The sequence below is a fragment of the Schistocerca serialis genome, chromosome 8 (assembly GCF_023864345.2).
Source record: "Schistocerca serialis cubense isolate TAMUIC-IGC-003099 chromosome 8, iqSchSeri2.2, whole genome shotgun sequence".
NCBI lineage: Eukaryota > Metazoa > Arthropoda > Insecta > Orthoptera > Acrididae > Schistocerca > Schistocerca serialis.
Window position 1 is genome coordinate 38,415,984 of NC_064645.1, and position 23,361 is coordinate 38,439,344.

Below are 23,361 nucleotides of genomic sequence, written 5' to 3' on the forward strand. Positions count from 1 at the left end.
GGATGTACAATACTAGCAAATACAGAATACCCCGGAAGACATGACAATGTAGCAAAAATAATACATCAGCAACTTGGCATACAACATAAACTAATAAAACAACATGTTCCCACATACAAGTATGCACCACAAAATGTACTGGAGAATGATGAATACAAATTATACTGGAACAGAACCATTATAACAGATAAAACAACACCACATAACAAACCTGACATCATACTCACCAGTAAAAAAGAAGAAATCAACACAACTAATCGAAATATCCATACCCAATAGAACAAATATACAGAAAAAAATAGCAGAAAAAAATGAAAAATACATCCAACTGGCTGAGGAAGTCAAGGACATGTGGCATCAGGATAAAGTTAACATTATACCAATAATACTATCAACTACAAATTGAAGCTTTCGCAACCAACGGTTGCTTCATCAGGAAAGAGGGAAGGAGAGGGAAAGACGAAAGGATGTGGGTTTTAAGGGAGAGGGTAAGGAGTCATTCCAATCCCGGGAGCGGAAAGACTTACCTTAGGGGGAAAGAGGACAGGTATACACTCGCACGCGCACACACACACATATATCCATCCGCACGTACCCAGACACAAGCAGACAAATGTCTGCTTGTGTCTATGTACATGCGGATGGATATATATGTGTGTGTGTGTGTGTGTGTGTGTGTGTGTGTGTGTGTGTGTGTGTATACCTGTCCTTTTTTCCCCCTAAGGTAAGTCTTTCCGCTCCCATGATTGGAATGACTCCTTACCCTCTCCCTTAAAACCCACATCCTTTCGTCTTTCCCTCTCCTTCCCTCTTTCCTGATGAAGCAACCATTGGTTGCGAAAGCTTGAATTTTGTGTGTATATTTGTGTTTGTTTGTGTGTCTATCAACCTGCCAGCACTTTCGTTTGGTAAGTTACATCATCTTTGTTTTTAGATATAAATTATTTAACAGTTAAATTGCAGACCCATACACATTCCCTGATACACTTACACATGGAATAACTTACCTGAAACCTAAAGATCAAGCAGACACAGCAAACCCAGCAAAATATCGCCCCATAACATGCCTACCAACAATATACAAAATATTAACTTCAGTCATTATACAGAAATTAATGACACATACAACACAGAACAAAGTTATAAATGAAGAACAAATAGGCTGTTGCAAAGGAGCACGAGGATGTAAAGAGCAACTGATAATAGATGCAGAGGTGACATATCAAGCTAAAACTAAACAAAGGTCGCTACACTACACGTACATTGATTACCAAAAAGCTTTTGATAGTGTACGCCACTCATGGTTACTACAAATATTGGAAATATAAAAAGTAGATCCTAAATTGATACAGTTCCTAAACATAGTAATGAAAAATTCGAAAACCACACTTAATATCCAAACAAATTCAAATGATATCACACCACAGCCAATACAGATTAAGTGTGGAATATACCAAAGAGACTCATTAAGTCCTTTCTGGTTCTGCCTTGCTCTGAACCCACTATCCAACATGCTAAATAATACAAATTATGGGTACAATATTACTGGAACATACCAACACAAAATCACACATTTGCTATACATGGATGATCTAAGACTACTGCCAGCAACAAATCAACAACTCAACCAATACCTAAAGGTAACAGAAGTATTCAGCAATGATATAAATATGGCTAAGGGAACAGACAAATGTAAGAAAAATAGCATAGTCAAGGGAAAACACACTAAACAAGATGATTACATATTGGATAACCACAGCAACTGCATAGAAGCGATGGAAAAAACAGATGCCTATAAATATCTAGGATACAGACAAAAAATAGGAATAGATAATACAAATATTAAAGAAGAACTAAAAGAAAAATATAGACAAAGACTAACAAAAATACTGAAAACAGAATTGACAGCAAGAAACAAGACAAAAGCTATAAATACCTATGCTATACCAATATTGACCTACTCATTTGGAGTAGTGAAATGGAGTAACACAGACCTCGAAGCACTCAATACACTTACACTATCACAATGCCACAAATATAGAATACATCACATACATTCAGCAACAGAAAGATTCACATTAAGCAGAAAGGAAGGAGGAAGGGGATTTATCGACATAAAAAACCTACATTATGGACAAATTATATATAAAAACAAAGATGAGGTGACTTACCGAACAAAAGCGCTGGCAGGTCGATAGACACACAAACAAACACAAACATACACACAAAATTCAAGCTTTCGCAACAAACTGTTGCCTCATCAGAAAAGAGGGAAGGAGAGGGGAAGATGAAAGGAAGTGGGTTTTAAGGGAGAGGGTAAGGAGTCATTCCAATCCCGGGAGCGGAAAGACTTACCTTAGGGGGAAAAAAGGACAGGTATACACTCGCACACACGCACATATCCATCCACACATACAGACACAAGCAGACATATTTTTCTGCTTGTGTCTGTATGTGTGGATGGATATGTGCGTGTGTGCGAGTGTATACCTGTCCTTTTTTCCCCCTAAGGTAAGTCTTTCCGCTCCCGGGATTGGAATGACTCCTTACCCTCTCCCTTAAAACCCACTTCCTTTCGTCTTCCCCTCTCCTTCACTCTTTTCTGATGAGGCAACAGTTTGTTGCGAAAGCTTGAATTTTGTGTGTATGTTTGTGTTTGTTTGTGTGTCTATCGACCTGCCAGCGCTTTTGTTCGGTAAGTCACCTCATCTTTGTTTTTATATATAATTTTTCCCACGTGGAATGTTTCCTTCCATTATATTGACTACATTATGGACAGGTAGACAATTCTTTATAGAACGAGCAGAAACTAGCAAGATAGACAAAGCAATCACTCATATAAATACATTGACTACACCATTGCAATTTCATAACCACTTCTACAAACCTTTAGATCACATAACATCAACAGATAAAAAAAGAAAGTAAATTGGAAAAAGAAATCACTACATGGCAAGCACCCGTATCATCTAACACAGCCACACATCGATCAAGACGCATCCAACACATGGCTAAGAAAAGGCAATATATACAGTGAGATGGAAGGATTCATGGTTGCGATACAAGATCAAACAATAAACACCAGATATTACAGCAAGCATATTATTAAAGATCCCAATACCACAACAGATAAATGCAGACTTTGCAAACAACAAATAGAAACAGTAGATCACATAACAAGCGGATGTACAGTACTAGCAAATACAGAATACCCCAGAAGACATGACAATGTAGCAAAAATAATACATCAACAACTTGCCATACAACAGGAACTAATAAAACAACATGTTCCCACATACAAGTATGCACCACAAAATGTACTGGAGAATGATGAATACAAATTATACTGGAACAGAACCAGTATAACAGATAAAACAACACCACATAACAAACCTGACATCATACTCACCAAAAAAAGAAGAAATTAACAGAACTAATGGAAATATCCGTACCCAATACAACAAATATACAAAAGAAAACAGGAGAAAAAATTGAAAAATACATCCAACTGGCTGAGGAAGTCAAGGAAATGTGGCATCAGGATAAAGTTTACATTATACCAATTATACTATCAACTACAGGAGTCATACCACACAATATCCACTAGTACATCAACGCAATACAGCTGCATCCAAACGTATATATACAACTATAGAAATCTGTAATTATTTATACATGTTCAATTACCCGAAAGTTCCTAAATGCAGTGTAACATATACCGTACAGTTAAAAGGAAGTCACGCTTGATCAAGGTCCGCGTTCACTTTCCATTTTTAACCAGACATAACGTCTGAGACAGGAAAGAGAAATAATAATAATAATCTCACCCATTGTAGTGTTTCGAGAATTTCCACATAAATTCTAGAACCACTCGGCCTTCCACTGTCTCGAACACATAATATTTTAGATCTGAGTGGGAGAAAGGAACCCTATCTACTGCGCGTCACCTGTGTGCGTGTGCAGGTGTGAAATTTTTAGTTGACGTGGCGGTTGAACGGCGCCGACAAGTACTTGTCGGGCGATCCATGGAAGTCTTAGTGAAACACACGGAATAACCAAGGAACTTCTGTGTTATTTTGTGCTGTTTGTAATTGTGACTATTGTTAAGTGACTAAAGAGCAATTGAGATTCTGAATTGTGAAAAAACTCTTATCTTGGACTCGCTGAAGGCAAGACGTATTTTTACGATATGTTTGTAGTATAGACATGGATGTTAAGCCAACTCTTTTGTAAATGAACTTAAATCTGTTTCTAATGTGACACGATACGAGTGACTTACAAGGAATCTAATGTTTATATGCGAAGTATGAAAAGTATTCTTTGAGTACCTAATTATTTCGCAAATAGGGAGAGAGTCTTTAAGTTTCCTGTAACTAGAATCATCTGGAATCTCCAGAAGCCAGCTATCCAGAGAAGAAGATTGTCTGTGTACACCAAGGAAGTCGACTTTATAAGAGAAGTGGGAAGTTTGTTCATATACTTCTCACAAACTCTTAGTCATCAAAATGTTAATATGTGGTGACCAGTGAGAAAGGACCAAAGGAAACAGACGAAAACGGGAGAAAAAGCTATCAAGAGTTGCCATAGCAACCGAGCATAACAAGATGAGAACCATTTCACAGAACTGTATTCTGTCCAAATATCTGATGGAGAGAATTTGTAAATGCAAATAAAGGAGAAGATGTGGAAAAGAAGAGAGACGTCTAGAACTAGATGACTGAGAAGATCCAGTGTGGGGAGCATACAGATCCCACATGCATCATGGGTACACAGACATGGAAACCAACATCCGACGCTGTTAGCACCAGTTGCTGCTCACCGGTGCTTATCCCCCATCCGCTCACCGGCGCAGCCCAAATTCTACACCGGGTGAGCGTGAAACAGAACTTTATTGTTTTAATACAACATGGTATAAACTGTTGAATGAACTTCATTAGTGTAGTTATTAAAGTTAATTTTTAAATGCTTACTAGATCTAAAGCTCATAAGAATATGGATAATGAACAGCAAGTTGGAGAAATGTCAGAATGAACCATGGCTATGAGAATTACTAAAGAAGGGCCTGACTGGTCTGAGTTAATAAATCTAATCAAAGCTCAAAATGCTACTTTAATAAAGGAATTAAATGCAACTCTAAGTTAAGAGCTGAGTTTAGTACATTCTAGTTTAAATGCTCAGAGTGAAGATCCAAATAACCAGAGTGAAATCTTGAATAGTCAAGCAACAAATCTATTTTTGTTAAATGCCAAAGCTGACACACAGAGCAAGGAATTTAGTAATCTATGCAAAGGCATGGACGTTTTAAAGACTGAATTTGGCACCCTAAATAGTAAAGTAGAAAATTTGAAATTAGATTTAAAGAAGGAACTGACTGATTCTTTAAACATTCATGTACATCAATTGTTTACTGACTTCAATCAAAAACAGAAGGATAATTTTCTGGATCTGACAAAAAGATTAGAATTGAATATTGAGGAGAAATGTAATAGTGTAGAATTAGAGAGTAATGAAAAGTTAGGCTCATTGGAGGATGTATGTAATGCTAAGTTTAATGCTGTAAAGCAGGGATGGCACACTATGAAAGAGAGCATTGATAAGCATAGCAAATTAATGCCTGTCATTCAATTGCAGTGTAGAAAGAAGCTTCAAAGAGAAGATAGCAAGCTCTGATATCATAAATGTAAGTAGTCTCGAGGAACAGGTAGAAGAAATTATAGATCAGAAAGTCACTGAGAGAATAACATCCGGGAATGCATCGCCTATGGTTTCTTCCGAACTTACTGATACTAGGAATGGCATAGACGAACTCTGCAGAGAAATCAAACTTATCCAGGAACAAGCAGAAAAATGAAGAACTTCACCCAATGTTGTGTTGACAAGTGAAGTAGTTACTGATTTGCAATGGGGAGTGAATTCAGAATTATCAAGACAAGTCCCTAAATTCGAGCCCGACAGAGAGGTACATCGATTCATGTTTTGAAAAGATTCAATGAAGCCTTGCCAAACAATTAGAAAGATTCTAAAAAGATTGAATTTGCTGTGTGGTACCTTTTAGGGGAAGCCTCAGACTCAGAATGGGGTGCTGTAAATATTGAGAACTTTTCTTCATGGGGAGATTTCCAGAAAAAATTTAAAGAGAAATATTGGTCTGCTAGTGTGCAGCAGAAACTAATATCAGATTTGTGGGACCAGAAATACTACAATAACACTTGGGGTACCACGAGGAAATATTTTGACTGGCATCTAATACGGGCTAAGTATTTAAATAAGCCGATGGAGGAAGAGGGGTTCGTTCGAATTTTAATTAGATGATTATCCATCTATGCAAGAAAAGACGTCTTGGGTAGTGGCTGGAAAATGATTGGAGAATTATTATCCTTTGTTGATGCACTAGATGCCCTAAAGAAAGACCGTAAGACACCAGAGTAATAGCCCGAACTACAAAAGGAACAGTGGTAATAATTTTTAATAAACATGAGGCTAACCTAGCTAGACTACACCAGTGCAACAGAAAAAATGGTAACGACATTTATCAGAAGAAGCATCCACCTTTGAATTTAGGTCCACTAACTTTGCAGGAATTTGTACCGAATAATAATAGAACACAAAGTGGTAATCTAATATCCTGTTTTGGTAACTAACCAGTAATTAGTAATAACGAGGAAAATGTGGTGCGATCTGGATCCAGGGCCAGGGCCCAGGTCATAGAGAAACACTAGGAGGCTTTGTTCATAATAAGTATGTTAATTTCATACACAGAATACCTACACAATGGTTACTACTAGAAGAATCAAACCTAGTTATCAACAATCCACAACCTGTAGTAGTAGGGACCGTGGACACTTCTGAAGTTAACATATTTATCGACTCAGGGAGTGAATTACCACTCATATCTAGCGCATTCGTTAATTCGTTACAGACTAAACAGCACTTACCGTTATTGCCAGTAACTGGAGTTTATATAGTTGGAATAACAAGAACAAAAAGTGAGATTGTAAAGTGCGAAACTCAAGTGAACTGCAGCATTGTAAATATATATGATTTCATCAAATGCTGTTAATAGTAGAGAATATCAATAGAGATAAATTGTTTTGTTTAGATTGGTTATTAGAATTTAAAGTCATCTTAAACTTTGACAAAAATCTTCTATGTTTTGGGAAAGGGGACAGTAGATATTGGACACCATTTGTGACAGATAGCTATGTTGGAAAGCAAAAAACAGAGTGTCAATGTCTGTATAACAGAAGTGGGAAGTTTGCACATATACTTCTCACACACTGTTAGTCATCAAAACGTTAGACCATGAACACCTACACAATCACCATAGCTCATAACCTGGAAAATAGCATTAAAATTGTTCAGCTGTTCAAAAATTTATTTAAGTAAATGTAAGTTGGACACGAGAAAAACTAAAATAGATTCACAGAAATATGTGGTTGGCTGATCACATAAAAAAAACATGGATGAGCCAGGAAATGTGATAACACTAAAAAAGTCATCCAAAAATTTTAGAGAGCAGTGATGTAGTTGTTAGAGTAAATGACAAGGGCAGTGTTCTGCTCATGGGTGATTTTAATGCCAGGATTGGAAATCGAACAGAAGGGTATGAAAAGGTTATGGGTAAATTTTGGAGAGGATATGGAGGCCAACAGGAATGGGAAACAACTCTTGGATTTCTGCGCCAGTATGGGCTTAGTAATCACAAACTCCTTTTTTAAACATAAGAACATTCACCGGTATACTTGGGAAGGCAGGGGAACAAGATCTGTCATTGACTATATAATAACAGATCAGGAATGCAGGAAGGCTGTGAGGGACACACATGTATTCAGGGGATTCTTTGATGACACTGATCATTATTTAATCTGCAGTGAAATTGGTATTGTGAGGCCAAAAGTGCAGGAGGTCAGGTCCATATGTAGGAGGATAAGAGAGGAGAAACTTCAGGATAAGGAAATCAGGCACAAGTACATAACAGTGATCTCAGAAAGGTACCAGTTAGTTGAATGTAGTCAATTACAGTCATTGGAAAAGGAATGGACAAGGTACGGGGACACAGTACTAGAAGTAGCTAAAGAATGTCTTGGAACAGTAGTGTGTAAAAGTAGGATGAAGCAAACAGCTTGGTGGAATGACACAGTCAAGGCAGCCTGTAAAAGGAAAAAGAAGGCGTATCAAAAATGGCTACATACTAGAACTCAGGTAGACAGAGAAAGTTATGTTGAAGAAAGAAACAAAGCCAAACAGATAATTGCAGCATCCAAGAAGAAATCTTGGGAAGACTTTGGAAACAGGTTGGAGACTTTGGGTCAAGCTGCTGGAAAACCATTCTGGAGTGTAATTAGCATTATTCGAAAGGGAGGTAAGAAGGAAATGACAAGTATTTTGGACAGGTCAGGAAAACTGCTGGTTAATCCTGTGGATTCCTTGGGCAGATGGAGGGAATATTTTGAAGAGTTACTCAATGTAGGTGAAACTACGATCAGTAATGTTTCAGATTTCGATGTATAATGGGATAGGAATGATGATGGAAATAGGATCACATTTGAGGAAGTGGAGAAAATGGTCAATAGATTGCAGTGCAATAAAGCAGCTGGGGTGGATGAAATTAAGTCAGAACTCATCAAATACAGTGGAATGTCAGGTCTTAAATGGCTACAGGATAATTGAAATGGCCTGGGAGTCGGGACAGGTTCCATCAGACTGGACAAAAGCAGTAATCACACCAATCTTTAAACATAGAAACAGAAAAGATTGTAACAACTACTGAGGTATCTCTTTAATCAGCATTGTGGGTAAAATCTTCTCAGGTATTGTTGAAAAGAAAGTGCGAGTATTAGTTGAGGACCAATTGGATGAAAATCAGTTTGGGTTGAGGCCTCTTAGAGGTTGTCAGGACCAGATCTTTAGCTTACGGCAAATAATGGAGAACTGTTATGAGTGGAACAGGGAATTGTATCTATGCTTTATAGATCTAGAAAAGGCATATGACCGGGTTGCTAGGAGGAAGTTATTGTCTGTTCTACGAGATTATGGAATAGGAGGCAAACTTTTGCAAGCAATTAAAGGTCTTTACATGGATAGTCAGGCAGCAGTTAGAGTTGATGGTAAATTGAGTTCATGGTTCAGAGTAGTTTCAGGGGTGAGACAAGGCTGCAACCTGTCTCCACTGTTGTTCATATTATTTATGGATCATATGCTGAAAACAATAGACTGGCTGGGTGAGATTAAGATATGTGAACACAAAATAAGCAGTCTTGCATATGTGGATGACTTAGTTGTGATGGCAGATTCGATTGAAAGTTTACAAAGTAATATTTCAGAGCTAGATCAGAAATGTAAGGACTATGATATGAAGATTAGCATCTCCAAAACGAAAGTAATGTCAGTGGGAAAGAGAGATAAACGGATTGAGTGCCAAATAGGAGGAACAAAGTTAGAACAGGTGGACGGTTTCAAGTACTTGGGATGCATATTCTCACACGATGGCAACATAGTGAAAGAACTGGAAGCAAGGTGTAGCAAAGCTAATGCAGTGAGTGCTCGGCTACGATCTACTCTCTTCTGCAAGAAGGAAGTCAGTACCAAGACTAAGTTATCTGTGCACCGTTCAATCTTTCGACCAACTTTGTTGTATGGGAGCGAAATCTGGGTGGATTCAGGTTACCTTATCAATAAGGTTGAGGTTACGGATATGAAAGTAGCTAGGATGATTGCAGGTACTAGTAGATGTGAACAATGGCAGGAGGGTGTCCACAATGAGGAAATCAAAGAAAAACTGGGAATGAACTCTATAGACGTAGCAGTCAGGGTGAACAGGCTTAGATGGTGCGGTCATGTTACATGCATGGGAGAAGCAAAGTTACCCAAGAGACTCATGGGTTCAGCAGTAGAGGGTAGGAGGAGTCGGGGCAGACCAAGGAGAAGGTACCTGGATTCGGTTAAGAATTATTTTGAAGTAATAGGCTTAACATCAGAAGAGGCACCAATGTTAGCACTGAATAGGGGATCATGGAGGAATTTTATAAGGGGGACTATGCTCCAGACTGAACGCTGAAAGGCATAATCAGTCTTGAATGATGATGATGATGATGAGTTGGACAATTCACAAAACCTTAAATTCATGCAACATTCATTTGACGGTCAGTCAAAATAGAATGCAACTCTGTTGGCAAATGAGCTGCCACCAAAACAAGAAGCTGTGCGTCATAGGGCTGTGGACTATGAGGAGAGTAAGGAGGACCTCATCCTGCCTTTGTGACTGGAAGGAAGGATGAAATCCTCCTTACTCTCCTCATAGTCCACAGCCCTATGACGCACAGCTTCTTGTTCTGGTGGCAGCTCATTTGCCAACAGAGTTGCACTCTATTTTAATTGACTGTCAAACAAATGTTGCATGACTTGTCCACATTGTGGACTTTACTAGACACACCTTATTGTCTGTCACTGCCAGCCACTTTTCTCCATTTAGACCTGTGACTCTGCACCTCAACAGCGAAGTGATAGTACGTAGCAGGACATCACACTGAAGTATCTGAGGATCACAGCTTGCATCCTTGGCCGCTACATCTGCCCATTTGTTTACATGATACACATGTGCCCTGGTAGTTAGCAGAAAGACACTTCTTTCCTCAGTCTTTGTAAGTGGGGGAGAGTGTCCTTGATATGCTGGACTACTCTTTCTGCTGGGTGCAAGTGTTGTAGAGAATGAAGGGCACTCAGGGTATTGGAACAGACAAGGAATTTAGCACTTGAAATACACCTCATCTGCTCCAGTGCCCACAAGATCATGTATAATTTTGCACTGAAGACAGTAAAGCCTTGAGGCAGTTGAATCTTGAGGACATGAACAGGGAAAGCAACAGAGCAACCAATGGAGTGCCCCTGTGTAGACTCATCTGTAAATACAGCTACAGAGTTGTGTTGTTCAGTTAAAATGTTTTAAAACAATTTATTAAAATTATATGCAGGAGGTCAGCCTTTCCTGCACCGCACTAAATCTAAAATTGTGCTGGGCCTGCAAATGGGACAGAAGTGTCGAACAGCCTACGCTATAACTTCAGTATAAAGATGCAGTTCTCTCTCTCTCTCTCTCTCTCTCTCTCTCTCTCTCTCTCTCTTATATATACCACTCACTTTTCTCTCATTTATTAACTGTGTGTTGTATCATTAAATTTTCATAAACTGTTTTCGTCTGTATCCCAATTCACTGACCAGGTGAACAAAACTGAACAAACTTTTCCAGGAAGCTGATGATGAGGCTCGTGTAGAAGAATCATTAGTTCGTCTTATGATGGCCATGGCGTGCAAGAGTACCACTGATCCACAGTCTTTCTTGAACCCTAATGAGGTAAGCTACAAGTTAACAAAAGAAATGGTGAAAATAATATATTACTCAAGAGAAGATTCAAGAGAGTGTCTAATGCATTCTGCAAAGGTAGGAAAACTGCTTGATTGACATTTGTTGTTAATTATGAGTATGTGTCCAATTAAATTTTGTTGTTGCTTGTTACAGTTGTGAACACATACAGGCAGATAATTAGAGGACACAGTAACGGACAGAATTTTAACATATGATACATCTCCTATTGGGGTTAAGAAATCACCGTTCAATCATGTTAATGTATCATTTATTGCATAATGCATTTCAAAGTCTGTGGCCTCATCATTAGGTGCATTCTGGAAGAAGTTACATGTTCATTCTAACAAAGGTCTTTTATATGCAATGAAAGACTCATTGCAACGTATGAATAAATCTTATATTAGTATCTAAATCTTAAACATTTGTATGATACTTACAGTTCTGTGTGTTGTATAATTAAATTTCATAAACTGTTTTCATCTGTATTCCAATTCACTGATCAAGTAATGCACATTCGATCATGTGTACACTTGTAATTCTCATAAGTGTGTAATAAAATGACAAAAATCGTGCTTCATACAACTAGGATAGATACCTGCTTCAGACATACATTAAAAAATATTTGTGAATTTTGATGAATCAGAGAAGCTGACTGCTGGAACTAATTGTTTGGCTATTTAGCTATTATATCAAGAACAAACATCATTTATGAAACATAGTACTTTATAGAGCCACTTGTAAGATGCAATGAAGTACAGATTGCACTGAACACATCGAATGGATAACAGTCATACAGGTCACAGAATAGGCCGAGCACTCATTTGCAATCACTTAAATAATACTGTTTCTTTGGTGGCTCACCAGAGCATATCAGGAGGCCAACCCAAGTGGCTTCTGTAAGCACCCCCAGGGGGGATCACCGCTCTTTGGTGATTATGTGCATGGCGACCACGGGGCCCCAGCCCTCGCAGCACCGCTTCTCTTTCAGTGCTACTTGTTCCTCTTCTTCTGTCCTTTTCCCCTCTCTTGGGGAGATGTCTCATGCCTCCATGGGCTCTTGAAGCTCATTTATGTTGGTTTACTTGTAGGACTCTTCTCTCTTGTACTGCTCTTTCCCTATACTGTTCTTTCCTTGTATCGATCTTTCCCTATGCTGCCCTTTCCCTGCACTGCCCTTTCCCTGCACTGCCCTTTCCCTGCACTGCCCTTTCCCTGCACTGCCCTTTCCCTGCACTGCCCTTTCACTGCACTGCCCTTTCCCTGCACTGCCCTTTCCCTGTACTGCTCTTTCCCTGTACTGCCCTTTCCCTGTACTGCCCTTTCCCTGTTTCCTCTTTCCCTACTTCAGTTTTCCCTGTTCCTTTCTCTCTGTGTTCCTTTCTCTCCTTGTTCCTTTCTCTCCTTGTTCCTTTCTCTCCTTGTTCCTTTCTCTTCTTGTTCCTTTCTATCCTTGTTCCTTTCTCTCCTTGTTCTGATCTCTTTTTTCCTCCTCTGTGACTTTTGAGGCCATTCTTTCTTTCCTCCTTTCCTTCTTATCTTTTGTTCTCCTCCCTGTGTGTGCCTGATGGCCACCCACACATTTTTTGCCTAGCAGGAGACTGGGTAACGGGTAATTCCCAGCTGCGGGTTGGCATGTAGGGCCCACACGTACCCCCTGTTAGAGGCCAGGCCCAGGGAAGGGTGATTGCCTGAGCTGTTACCTTCCTCCTCTGCCAATTGGTCCCTCCATCTGTTGTTCGGGAGGTGTGACCTAAGGTGAGAACAATCATCTAAGGTGGGCCCCCCCCCCCCTTTGGAGGGCCCCTGCTGGAAGGAGCACACCATCAGAGATGCTGGCAATCATGGGGGACTTCTTCCCAATGACTGATTTTCCTTCTCTTTCTCCGAGTGTTTCCCATAAACAAAAGAGGAATGAGGCTCCTGCCTCAATGTCTCTTCCTGCGCGCCTCGATTTCTATTAGTCTCACGTTTAGACATAAACCAGACTTTTGCTACTTTTAACCCCTTTGTTATACAGAAAGACGTGGATGGCATCGCTGGCCCTGTGAAGTTATGCTCTCGTCTCCACAATGGTACTCTGCTTTTGGAAATTGGTAGTGCACTCCAGGCCCAGAAAAAGACCCAAACCCTCCACAATAACTTATAAAAGTGGTGGCCCACAGCACACTTAACTCGTACCTCGGTGTTATCTACACATGGCTGTTGGATGGTTTGATGGAGGACGAAATAACTAATTATCTATCAGATCAGGGCGTTACTGCTGTTCATAGAGTTATGGAAAAGGAAGCTACCGATTTGGTGCTGACTTGCGCATTATTCCTGACTTTCGATCAGTTAACGCCTCCTACCAAGATAAAGGCAGGCTATGGAGTCGTCTCTGTGCACCCTTATATTCCCAATCCATTTTGGTGTTATAAATGCCACAAGTTCAATCATACCAGCACGTCTTGTAAAAACGCAGCCAAATGTGTCACATGTTGCCCCTGCTGCATTAATTGTCATGGAGACCATGCTGCTTCTTCTCATTCTTGTCCCATCTATCAAGATGAGTGGGCTGTTCAGGAGATAAGGATGAAGGAGAAGGTACCTTTCCCTGTTGCCCGGAAACTGTTGGCGAGACGTAAACCGACGGTCCCTTCATCTGGAAGCTACAGCACCGTGTTAGACTCTCCCCATCCCACAAAAAACATGGCTACACAAACTTGTGACTTACAGTTAAGTGGCAAAGTCGCCTCACCTTCAAGCTGACATTCCATCTCCCACTTCCCGGGCTGTAGATTCTGCTACCCGTTCTTTGCTCTCACCGGCGAAGATGGTTGCAACGCAGCCAGCAAACCGTCAGTTCAAAAAGAAATATTCCCGGGAAGACTTCTTGTGTACCTCGAGTTATCAGCCGTCTGGCTCTTCTGCCAATCGCCAAAACAATCGTCCAAAGGCAAACAATCTTCCCCCTCTCAGAATCGTCGGCCCTCTTCGACTCAGTCCCTTTCAACTGACCGACACCGGGGAAGCTCCATTGATCCCGCAGAGTTGATGGATGAAGATCCTCCACCTGTGGATTCCAGTGACCGTCCTCCCTTGTCCTGATCAAACACAGGATCAGGCCCAATCAGAAGGCGAGGTAAGGCATCGGCGTTTGTGTGTTGCACCGTTGGCTGGTAATAGGAGAGGAAGCGAGATCTGTCGAGGTGAATGCTTCTTCTTCATTCTCCGGTGTTCCTAAATTTTATGGCTCTTTTACAGTGGAATATGTGTGGCCTTCGGTCTAACAGGGTGGATCTCCAGCTGCATCTCTAATCACAACATCCACTTGTAGTCTGTCTCCAAGAAACCAAACTCCATCCTCAAGACCATTTTACGGTTTCTCATTTTACTTCACTACGGATGGACCTTCCCCTTACGGCAGGGATTCCTGCTCATTGTGGGGTCATGCTGCTTCTACCAGATGATGTTTGTCATCATCCTCTCGCCTTACACCCACCTGCAAGCAATTGCTGCCTGTGTTTTCCTTCCCAAATTTACCTTTTCGCTCTGCACCATTTACATCCCTTCATCTTCTGCTATCACTTGGGCAGACCTGATGCAGCTTGTTGCTCAGCTTCCTCCACCCTTTCTGCTCCTCGGTGACACCAATGCCCATCATCCTGTTTGGGGTTCGCCTGTCGCCTGCCCGAGAGGTTCTCTTTTGGCAGATCTTCTTAATCATCTTAATCTCGTGTGCCTTAACACTGGCGAAGCCACGTTTCTCTCTGATTCCACGCACACTTATTCCCATGTAGACCTCTCGATCTTCTCTGCCCAGCTTGCTCGATGTCTCGAGTGGTGTGCTCTTCCCGATACTAACTCAAGTGACCACTTCCCTTGTGTGACTCGCCTGCACAGTCATACCCCACCACAGTGGTCCGCTCATTGGAAATTCTCTCTTGCTGACTGGAGGCTATATTCCTCCTTGACAGTCTTTGACAACTGGCCATTTCCCAGCTGTGACGATCAGGTCGAGCACCTCGTGGACGTTATTCTCTTGGCTGCTGAATCCTCTATCCCTTGTACCACTACCTCTCCCCATCAGGTCCCGGTCCCTTGGTGGACTGTGGAGTGCGGCAGTGCGATTTGTGCCCAACGATGTGTGCTTTGTGTCTTTCACCGTCATCCTACATTAACGAACTGCATCCGATACAAGCAACTACACTCCTGGAAATTGAAATAAGAACACCGTGAATTCATTGTCCCAGGAAGGGGAAACTTTATTGACACATTCCTGGGGTCAGATACATCACATGATCACACTGACAGAACCACAGGCACATAGACACAGGCAACAGAACATGCACAATGTCGGCACTAGTACAGTGTATATCCACCTTTCGCAGCAATGCAGGCTGCTATTCTCCCATGGAGACGATCGTAGAGATGCTGGATGTAGTCCTGTGGAACGGCTTGCCATGCCATTTCCACCTGGCGCCTCAGTTGGACCAGCGTTCGTGCTGGACGTGCAGACCGCGTGAGACGACGCTTCATCCAGTCCCAAACATGCTCAATGGGGGACAGATCCGGAGATCTTGCTGGCCAGGGTAGTTGACTTACACCTTCTAGAGCACGTTGGGTGGCACGGGATACATGCGGACGTGCATTGTCCTGTTGGAACAGCAAGTTCCCTTGCCGGTCTAGGAATGGTAGAACGATGGGTTCGATGACGGTTTGGATGTACCGTGCACTATTCAGTGTCCCCTCGACGATCACCAGTGGTGTACGGCCAGTGTAGGAGATCGCTCCCCACACCATGATGCCGGGTGTTGGCCCTGTGTGCCTCGGTCGTATACAGTCCTGATTGTGGCGCTCACCTGCACGGCGCCAAACACGCATACGACCATCATTGGCACCAAGGCAGAAGCAACTCTCATCGCTGAAGACGACACGTCTCCATTCGTCCCTCCATTCACGCCTGTCGCGACACCACTGGAGGCGGGCTGCACGATGTTGGGGCGTGAGCGGAAGACGGCCTAACGGTGTGCGGGACCGTAGCCCAGCTTCATGGAGACGGTTGCGAATGGTCCTCGCCGATACCCCAGGAGCAACAGTGTCCCTAATTTGCTGGGAAGTGGCGGTGCGGTCCCCTACGGCACTGCGTAGGATCCTACCGTCTTGGCGTGCATCCGTGCGTCGCTGCGGTCCGGTCCCAGGTCGACGGGCACGTGCACCTTCCCCCGACCACTGGCGACAACATCGATGTACTGTGGAGACCTCACGCCCCGCGTGTTGAGCAATTCGGCGGTACGTCCACCCGGCCTCCCGCATGCCCACTATACGCCCTCGCTCAAAGTCCGTCAACTGCACATACGCTGTCGCGGCATGCTACCAGTGTTAAAGACTGCGATGGAGCTCCGTATGCCACGGCAAACTGGCTGACACTGACGGCGGCGGTGCACAAATGCTGCGCAGCTAGCGCCATTCGACGGCCAACACCGCGGTTCCTGGTGTGTCCGCTGTGCCGTGCGTGTGATCATTGCTTGTACAGCCCTCTCGCAGTGTCCGGAGCAAGTATGGTGGGTCTGACACACCGGTGTCAATGTGTTCTTTTTTCCATTTCCAGGAGTGTATGTGTGCAGTGCTGTCACACTATTAAGGAAAGCAAGAAAGCGTGCTGGGTTTCCTTCACCAGCTCGTTCAACAGATTTACTCCATCCTCTCTTGTTTGGGGTGGCCTGTGCCAGCTTTCCAGGACTACCGTCCACTCCCTGACTTCTGGTCTGACTGTGGTGGGAAATGTTATAGTCGAACCTGTCGATGTTTCCAACACTTTGCAGAGGTTTCAAGCTCCACCCACTACCATCCTGCCTTCCTTTTTCGGAAACAGGCGGAGGAGGCTCGTGCAATCTCTTTTCTCTCTTTGAATCGAGAATGCTACAATACTCTCAAGCGTGCACTCTCCTCATCCAGGTATTCTGCTCCTGGGCCCGATACAATCCATGTCCTCATGCTGCAGAATCTTCCTCCCGTGGGGTAATGCTTTCTCCTCGATACCTACAGCCGTATTTGGACTGACGGTGTATTACCCACACTTTGGCGTGAAGCTGCTATTGTTCCCCTACCTAAGCCTGGTAAAGATAAATCTCTTCCTTCCAGCTATCATCCAATTTCTCTTACCATCAGCATTTCTAAGGTGATGGAACACATGGTCAATGGTTGATTAGTATTGTGGCTGGAGTCACACGATCTTCTCACTAATGCTCAGTGTGGGTTCCGAAAGCACTGCTCCGCGGTTGATTATCTCGTCACCCTGTTGACATTCATCATGAATAATTTTCTGCAGAAGCGACAAACAGTGGCCATGTACTTTGATTTGGAGAAAGCCCATGATACCTGTTGGCAGACAGGCATTCTACGTACTGTGCACACATGGTTCCTCTGCGGTTGTCTTCCCACTTTGATTCGGGAATTTTTAACTGACTGAGTTTTCCCAGTATGTGTGGGTTTCTCCTTATCCCACACCTTTTGACAGGAGAATGGGGTGCCTCAGTGCTCCGTACTGAGTGTCGTCCTCTTTGCCATAGCCATCAACCCTTATGGACCGCCTTCCAGCTGTCATTTCCAGCTCTCTTTTCGTTATTATTTATTGCAGCTCCCAGCGGACATGTCTCCTACAATGCTGTCTTCAGCATTGTCTGGACTGTCTCTATTCGTGGAGTGTCAAAAATGGTTTCCGTTTTTCTGCTACCAAATCTGTATGCGTCAACTTCTGGCGGTACAGGGCGTTTCTTCCACCGTCCTTGCAACTGGGCCAAAATGCTCTCCCATTCATGGATGCAATGAAGTTCCTAGGGCTTACGTTCAATAGGAAACTCAGTTGGTCTCCACGCGTGTCCTACCTGGCTGCACACTGCACCCGGTCCCTCAATGTCCTTCGTGTATTGAGTGGTACCTCTTGGGAAGCTAACCGGACTCTCCTCCTCTGCCTCTTGTCCGCTCCAAGTTGGATTATGGATGCATTGTGTACTCCTCTGTATGGCCTTCTATCTTACGCCGTCTAAATACAATACACCATTTGGGTATCCATCTCGCCACTGGTGCCTTCCGTACTAGCCCATTTGATGCAGTCTCCATTTGTTCCTGGATGGGGGACCCCAAGTGATGTTCATGTGGGTTCCTGGCCTTGTTGGTTTACCTGGGAATGACGCTGCTAATGCTGCAGCCAAGGCTGCCATCCATCTCGGTCAGCCCGCCTCTTACTCTGTTCCCTCACAAGATATTTTAACTTTCCTCTATCAGCATGTCACATCACTTTGGCATGACCATTGGTGCTCCCTTCATGGGAACAAACTCAGAGAAGTGAAACCTCTTCCAACAGCCTGGTTGACTTCCTCCCGTCCGTCTCGCTGTGAGGAAGTAATGTTAGCTCGGGTGCGAATAGGCACTGCCGCTTTAGTCACCACCACTTGTTGAGTGGCAACCCTGCACCCAGCTGTCCTTTCGGTAGCCAACCATTAACAGTCAGACATTTCCTGAATCTCTGCCACTATTTTAGCCACTTACATTTCAGGGTCAGACTGCCGCCCGCTTTGCCGGACATTTTAACAGATGACGTGCGAGCTGTGGATCACGTTTTAAGTTTTTTAAAAGCAGTAATGTGGCAAAAGATATTTGATTTTTACCTGGTGACTCCGGTTTCTTGTCAACGTCTGTAATGAAATGTCTTGATGTGTGTGTATTTATTTATTTATTTATTATTTTTTTTTTTTTTTTTTTTTTTTTTTTTTTGTAGTGGACCTCGCAATGGTTTTTTCCCCTCGTGATTCCCGCATTCTCTGATTCTTTACTGGGCTCTTATGACATTAGATGTTTTGTGCCCTAAAACCCCACAAAAAAAAAGCTTCTGTAAACAGGCCTGTGAACTTATACACGATCTCTGAAATTGTTTGTGTCATGAATGAAGTTACATCATCACTCCATTCTAGGAGTGGGAAAACCACATACATATATAAAAACACTAGGCACAGAAAAATACCTGTTACAGAAATGATTGAGCAGAAGCTGCAGTACATTACAGCATAAGGAAGCAGGAATCACAACCTGGGGAGCAGCGTCTTCCATAGCTAATGAAAGAACCCCGACAGACATGGAAAGGCGCTACTGGAGGGAGAAGTAATTATGCAAGGGATCCAAGGTACTGCCCAGGGGTTTTCCAGCCACCCGTGCTGCACAAAAGAGGACCAAACCAAGTACAGGTTGCATGGTGACAGCCAATCCTACTGTGGCACTAGTGATAGGAAAACCATCAACCACATTCTGGTTCTCAGTATCTAAATAGAAAGAAACAATTTGTCCTGATCAAACACAGGATCAGGCCCAATCAGAAGGCGAGGTAAGGCATCGGCGTTTGTGTGTTGCACCGTTGGCTGGTAATAGGAGAGGAAGCGAGCCCACCACTGTAATTGATGTGCTGCCTTGTCCATCATGGAAGCCGAAGGGTTAGAAAGACCAACCAACTGCTTGGAACCTGTGATTAAATGGAACTTTGAACCATACAAGAAGCCATGAAATTTATTGAGGATGAACACCATCGCTAAAGCCTCCTTTTCAATCTGAGAGTATGGCTGCTGAGCAGGAATTAGTCTTGGAAGTGTAAGCAATGGTTTGTTCTGACCCATCCATGTGTTTGTGTGTGAACACTGCACCAAGCCCGTGCTGAGAGGAATATGTGCCCAACACAAGTGGCCTGACATTGGGCAGATTGAAGCTTAGATTTAAGAAAGTGAATGCTCGGTCACAAGCTGGAGACCAGAAAAAAGGCACATTTTTAAGCAAAAGCACATGCAGTGGTTGAGCAGCAGTAGATGTATCCAGTAAAAACTTATGATAGTATGCAACTTTATCTAGAAACACCTACAGTTCCTTAATAGAGGTTGGCTGCCGAAAAGCTGCAGTTGCATCAACATGGTGATGCAACAGCTTGACCCGAAATATCAAACCCTAGGTGCTCAATCGACAGCTGAAAAAATTGAGATTTGGCAACATTGCACTTGAGACCTGTAGACTGAAAAACAGAAAATAGGCTGGCAGTTGTAAATAATGCTGAAAAATAGTGGACACACTAGCAATGCCAAAAGGCTAGCATTGATATTGGTATAGGCTGAAAGGTGTATTGACAACAAGAAGGCACCTCGTGACCTCATCCAAGGTGAGCTGGAGGTATGCTTCTGACAAATCAATCTTGAAAAACTGGTGGCCACCTCACAATTTTGAGAGCAAGTTGTCAGGGTGAGGCAAAGGGTATGTGTCTATCACGGACTGTGCATTAATCAGACTTCACGGGAAGAAAAGGCGAATGACACTGGGCGATGTCAAATGGTCTAATTCAGTCTTGACAGAGTCATGTAGCGTGACAAGCACCTGTCGCACCCAAAAAAATGACGATCTGGGGATTCATTCGTGGTAAGGTGTGCCTGAAAACTGGTAGCACAACCCAGCTCATGGGAAAACAGAGATGGAAACTCAGAGTAGAGGGACTCCAGTTGCTGACACAGAACTTGATCTGACATTAAATTTACCTGCTTGGCAATGGAGAAACCAAAAGTGTTAAATGCATCTAACCCAGAACAAGTCTGCAGTCTGCAACAAGGTGGTTGAGAGAGCAAACAACAGATTTGTAAGGGCAGGAGCAGAGAACTGACCTAGGATCAACATCTGCTGTTTATTGTAGCTAACCAACTTCTGTCAAGACTGTAAGGGGAGGGCAGCCCAAGTCCATGTATGTTTCTGCATTTACTAAAGTTAGTGCAGCTTCTGTGTCCACTTGCATTTTTAGCAGTTTATTAAACACACACAAGTCAATAAACAGTGTGTTTGGGGATCTAAATGATTAATGGAAAATCTCATATAAAGATGTGAAACAAATACTAACAAAGAGGTAGAGGGGCTGGCCAGTACTTACCTCAGCTCAGTACAGCCGATAGATACACATAAAACAGAACCGAAAAATTACGTTCCTAGCTTTCGGAACAAATGTTCCTTCATCGGAGAGGAGAGAGGGGAAAGAAAGGGAAGAAGGGAAAGGAGATTCAGTTACTCACAACCCAGGTTATGAAGCAACAGGGAAAGGAAAATAGGGAGGGTAGCAAGGATGGAGGCATGGTTATCAGAGGGAAGCCAAAGATCTAACAAAGAGGTAGAGGGGCTGGCCAGTACTTACCTCAGCTCAGTTCAGCCGATAGATACACAAAAAACAGAACCAAAAATTTACATTCCTAGCTTTTGGAACAAATATTCCTTCATCAGGGAGGAGAGAGGGGAAAGAAAGGGAAGAAGGGAAAGTGGATTCAGTTACTCACAACCTGGGTTCTCTGTTGCTTCATAAACTGGGTTGTGAGTAACTGAATCCACTTTCCCTTCTTCCCTTCCTTTCCCCTCTCTCCTCCCCGATGAAGGAACATTTGTTCCGAAAGCTAGGAACGTAAATTTTCGGTTCTGTTTTATGTGTATCTATCGGCTGTACTGAGCTGAGGTAAGTACTGGCCAGCCCCTCTATCTCTTTGTTAGTGTGTTTGGGGAGACAGTCATTGTAGAGATACTGTTTATGCCCATCAGTACTACTGTGTGTGCCACGTTTGAAGAGGAGTTACACACTGATGCAATGTGGCCTTGTATTTGACACTTGTTGCAAACATCACAATGCATAGGGCATGCAGTACCCTCATGTTGGATGAAGCAGTATGGGCGAGACAGAAGGGGGGCACGCAGCATGTGTTGTGATGCTGTGTTGGTGCTAAGGCTGTAATTAATGCTGCTGCATGCTACACAAGTCAACTCTTGTTGACAGGAACTTCAGACACCTCTCCCCATGCAGCAACCTTATATCCTGCGGCTTGTGACACTTGAAAGGACTGTGCTATATTGAGCACAGCCGTAAGCATCAGATTCTCACGCTGAAGTGCTTCTTCATGGACTACCCTATCAGGTGCCAGACAAATAATATGTGGCACCGTGTGTTGAGTGTAGGATTTGTGATGGGTACTAGTGATAAATTTATGATAACATCTGAGCCCACATTATTCTGCAGCCCTGGCTTTGTAAGATTGGTTTGGTCATTTCTAACAACAGTGAAATTCTACACATCGCAATGACTATGGTAAGTTGAGAGAAGCTTGCACATTTCATCAAATGATAAGCAGCCCAGTTCTTGCAAAGGTGCAGGTTGTCACAACAACAACTGATACACATGCAGCAAAAGCCAGGAAAGGAAAAAACCCTAAAAAGGTTTGCATTGCTCATGCAAAAATCCTGAAAATGTTGGTGTAACTGTGTCTTGCAGGAGTCCCAGTCTTTAGTAGATTAATCCTATGCAGGAAATGGCAATGGTGTTTGCGCTGACAGAAGAGTAACGTGCTGTGAACAAGCAGATGTCACTTGATTATGAATGTTGGTGAGAGCCTGCTTTTGTCCTGCAAAAACTTGCTGCTGGGCTGTGATATGTTGGAGTATTTCTTCCACTGAGATGTTTGTCAGGTGACTTAGCACTGACGCTAACATGCTGAGAAGATGTAGCCCTCACTCACTGCTAAGTTTGTTGCAACAAGAACAAACACAATTTATGTAACATAGTACTTTATTGTGTCACACGTAAGATACACAGGTTGCAGAATAGATTGAGCACTCGTTTGCAGTCGCTTAAATAATAATGTTTCTTTGGCGACTCACCAGAACACACCAGGGGGTCGACCCATGTGGCCTCCATAAGCAGGTCTGTGAAATGTATGGACGCACGACCTCTGAAATCGCATGCATCATGAGCGAAGGTACATCATTCATAAATACTGCAGTTTTTGCTGTAGTCAAAAGTCTTTGTTCCTTGAGTATTTGATCATTGAATTTCACCTTCCAGAACCGTATTTCCCTTTCTTCTCATAAATCTCCATTTCTCCTGTCATTTTCAATGTGTAGGACAATGAGGTTGTTAAGCCTCTCATTGTAAGTCTGCTGTTGTACATGTGGCTTCCTACTGTGGA

At 42.8% G+C, this 23,361-nt stretch overlaps 1 protein-coding gene across 3 annotated transcripts in view; it reads left to right on the plus strand.

Annotated features, from left to right (window-relative positions):
- LOC126416660 (HSPB1-associated protein 1) overlaps positions 1-23,361 on the plus strand; it is a 106,892-nt gene that overhangs the window by 63,467 nt on the left and 20,064 nt on the right. For 2 of the 3 annotated variants that reach the window (XM_050084456.1, XM_050084457.1), the window contains exon 6: positions 11,246-11,350. In XM_050084456.1, the coding sequence (XP_049940413.1) occupies positions 11,246-11,350 (105 nt within the window). Of the gene's footprint in view, positions 1-11,245; positions 11,351-11,515; positions 11,650-23,361 lie in introns of those variants that run through there. The other variant, XM_050084458.1, reaches the window with a different exon arrangement.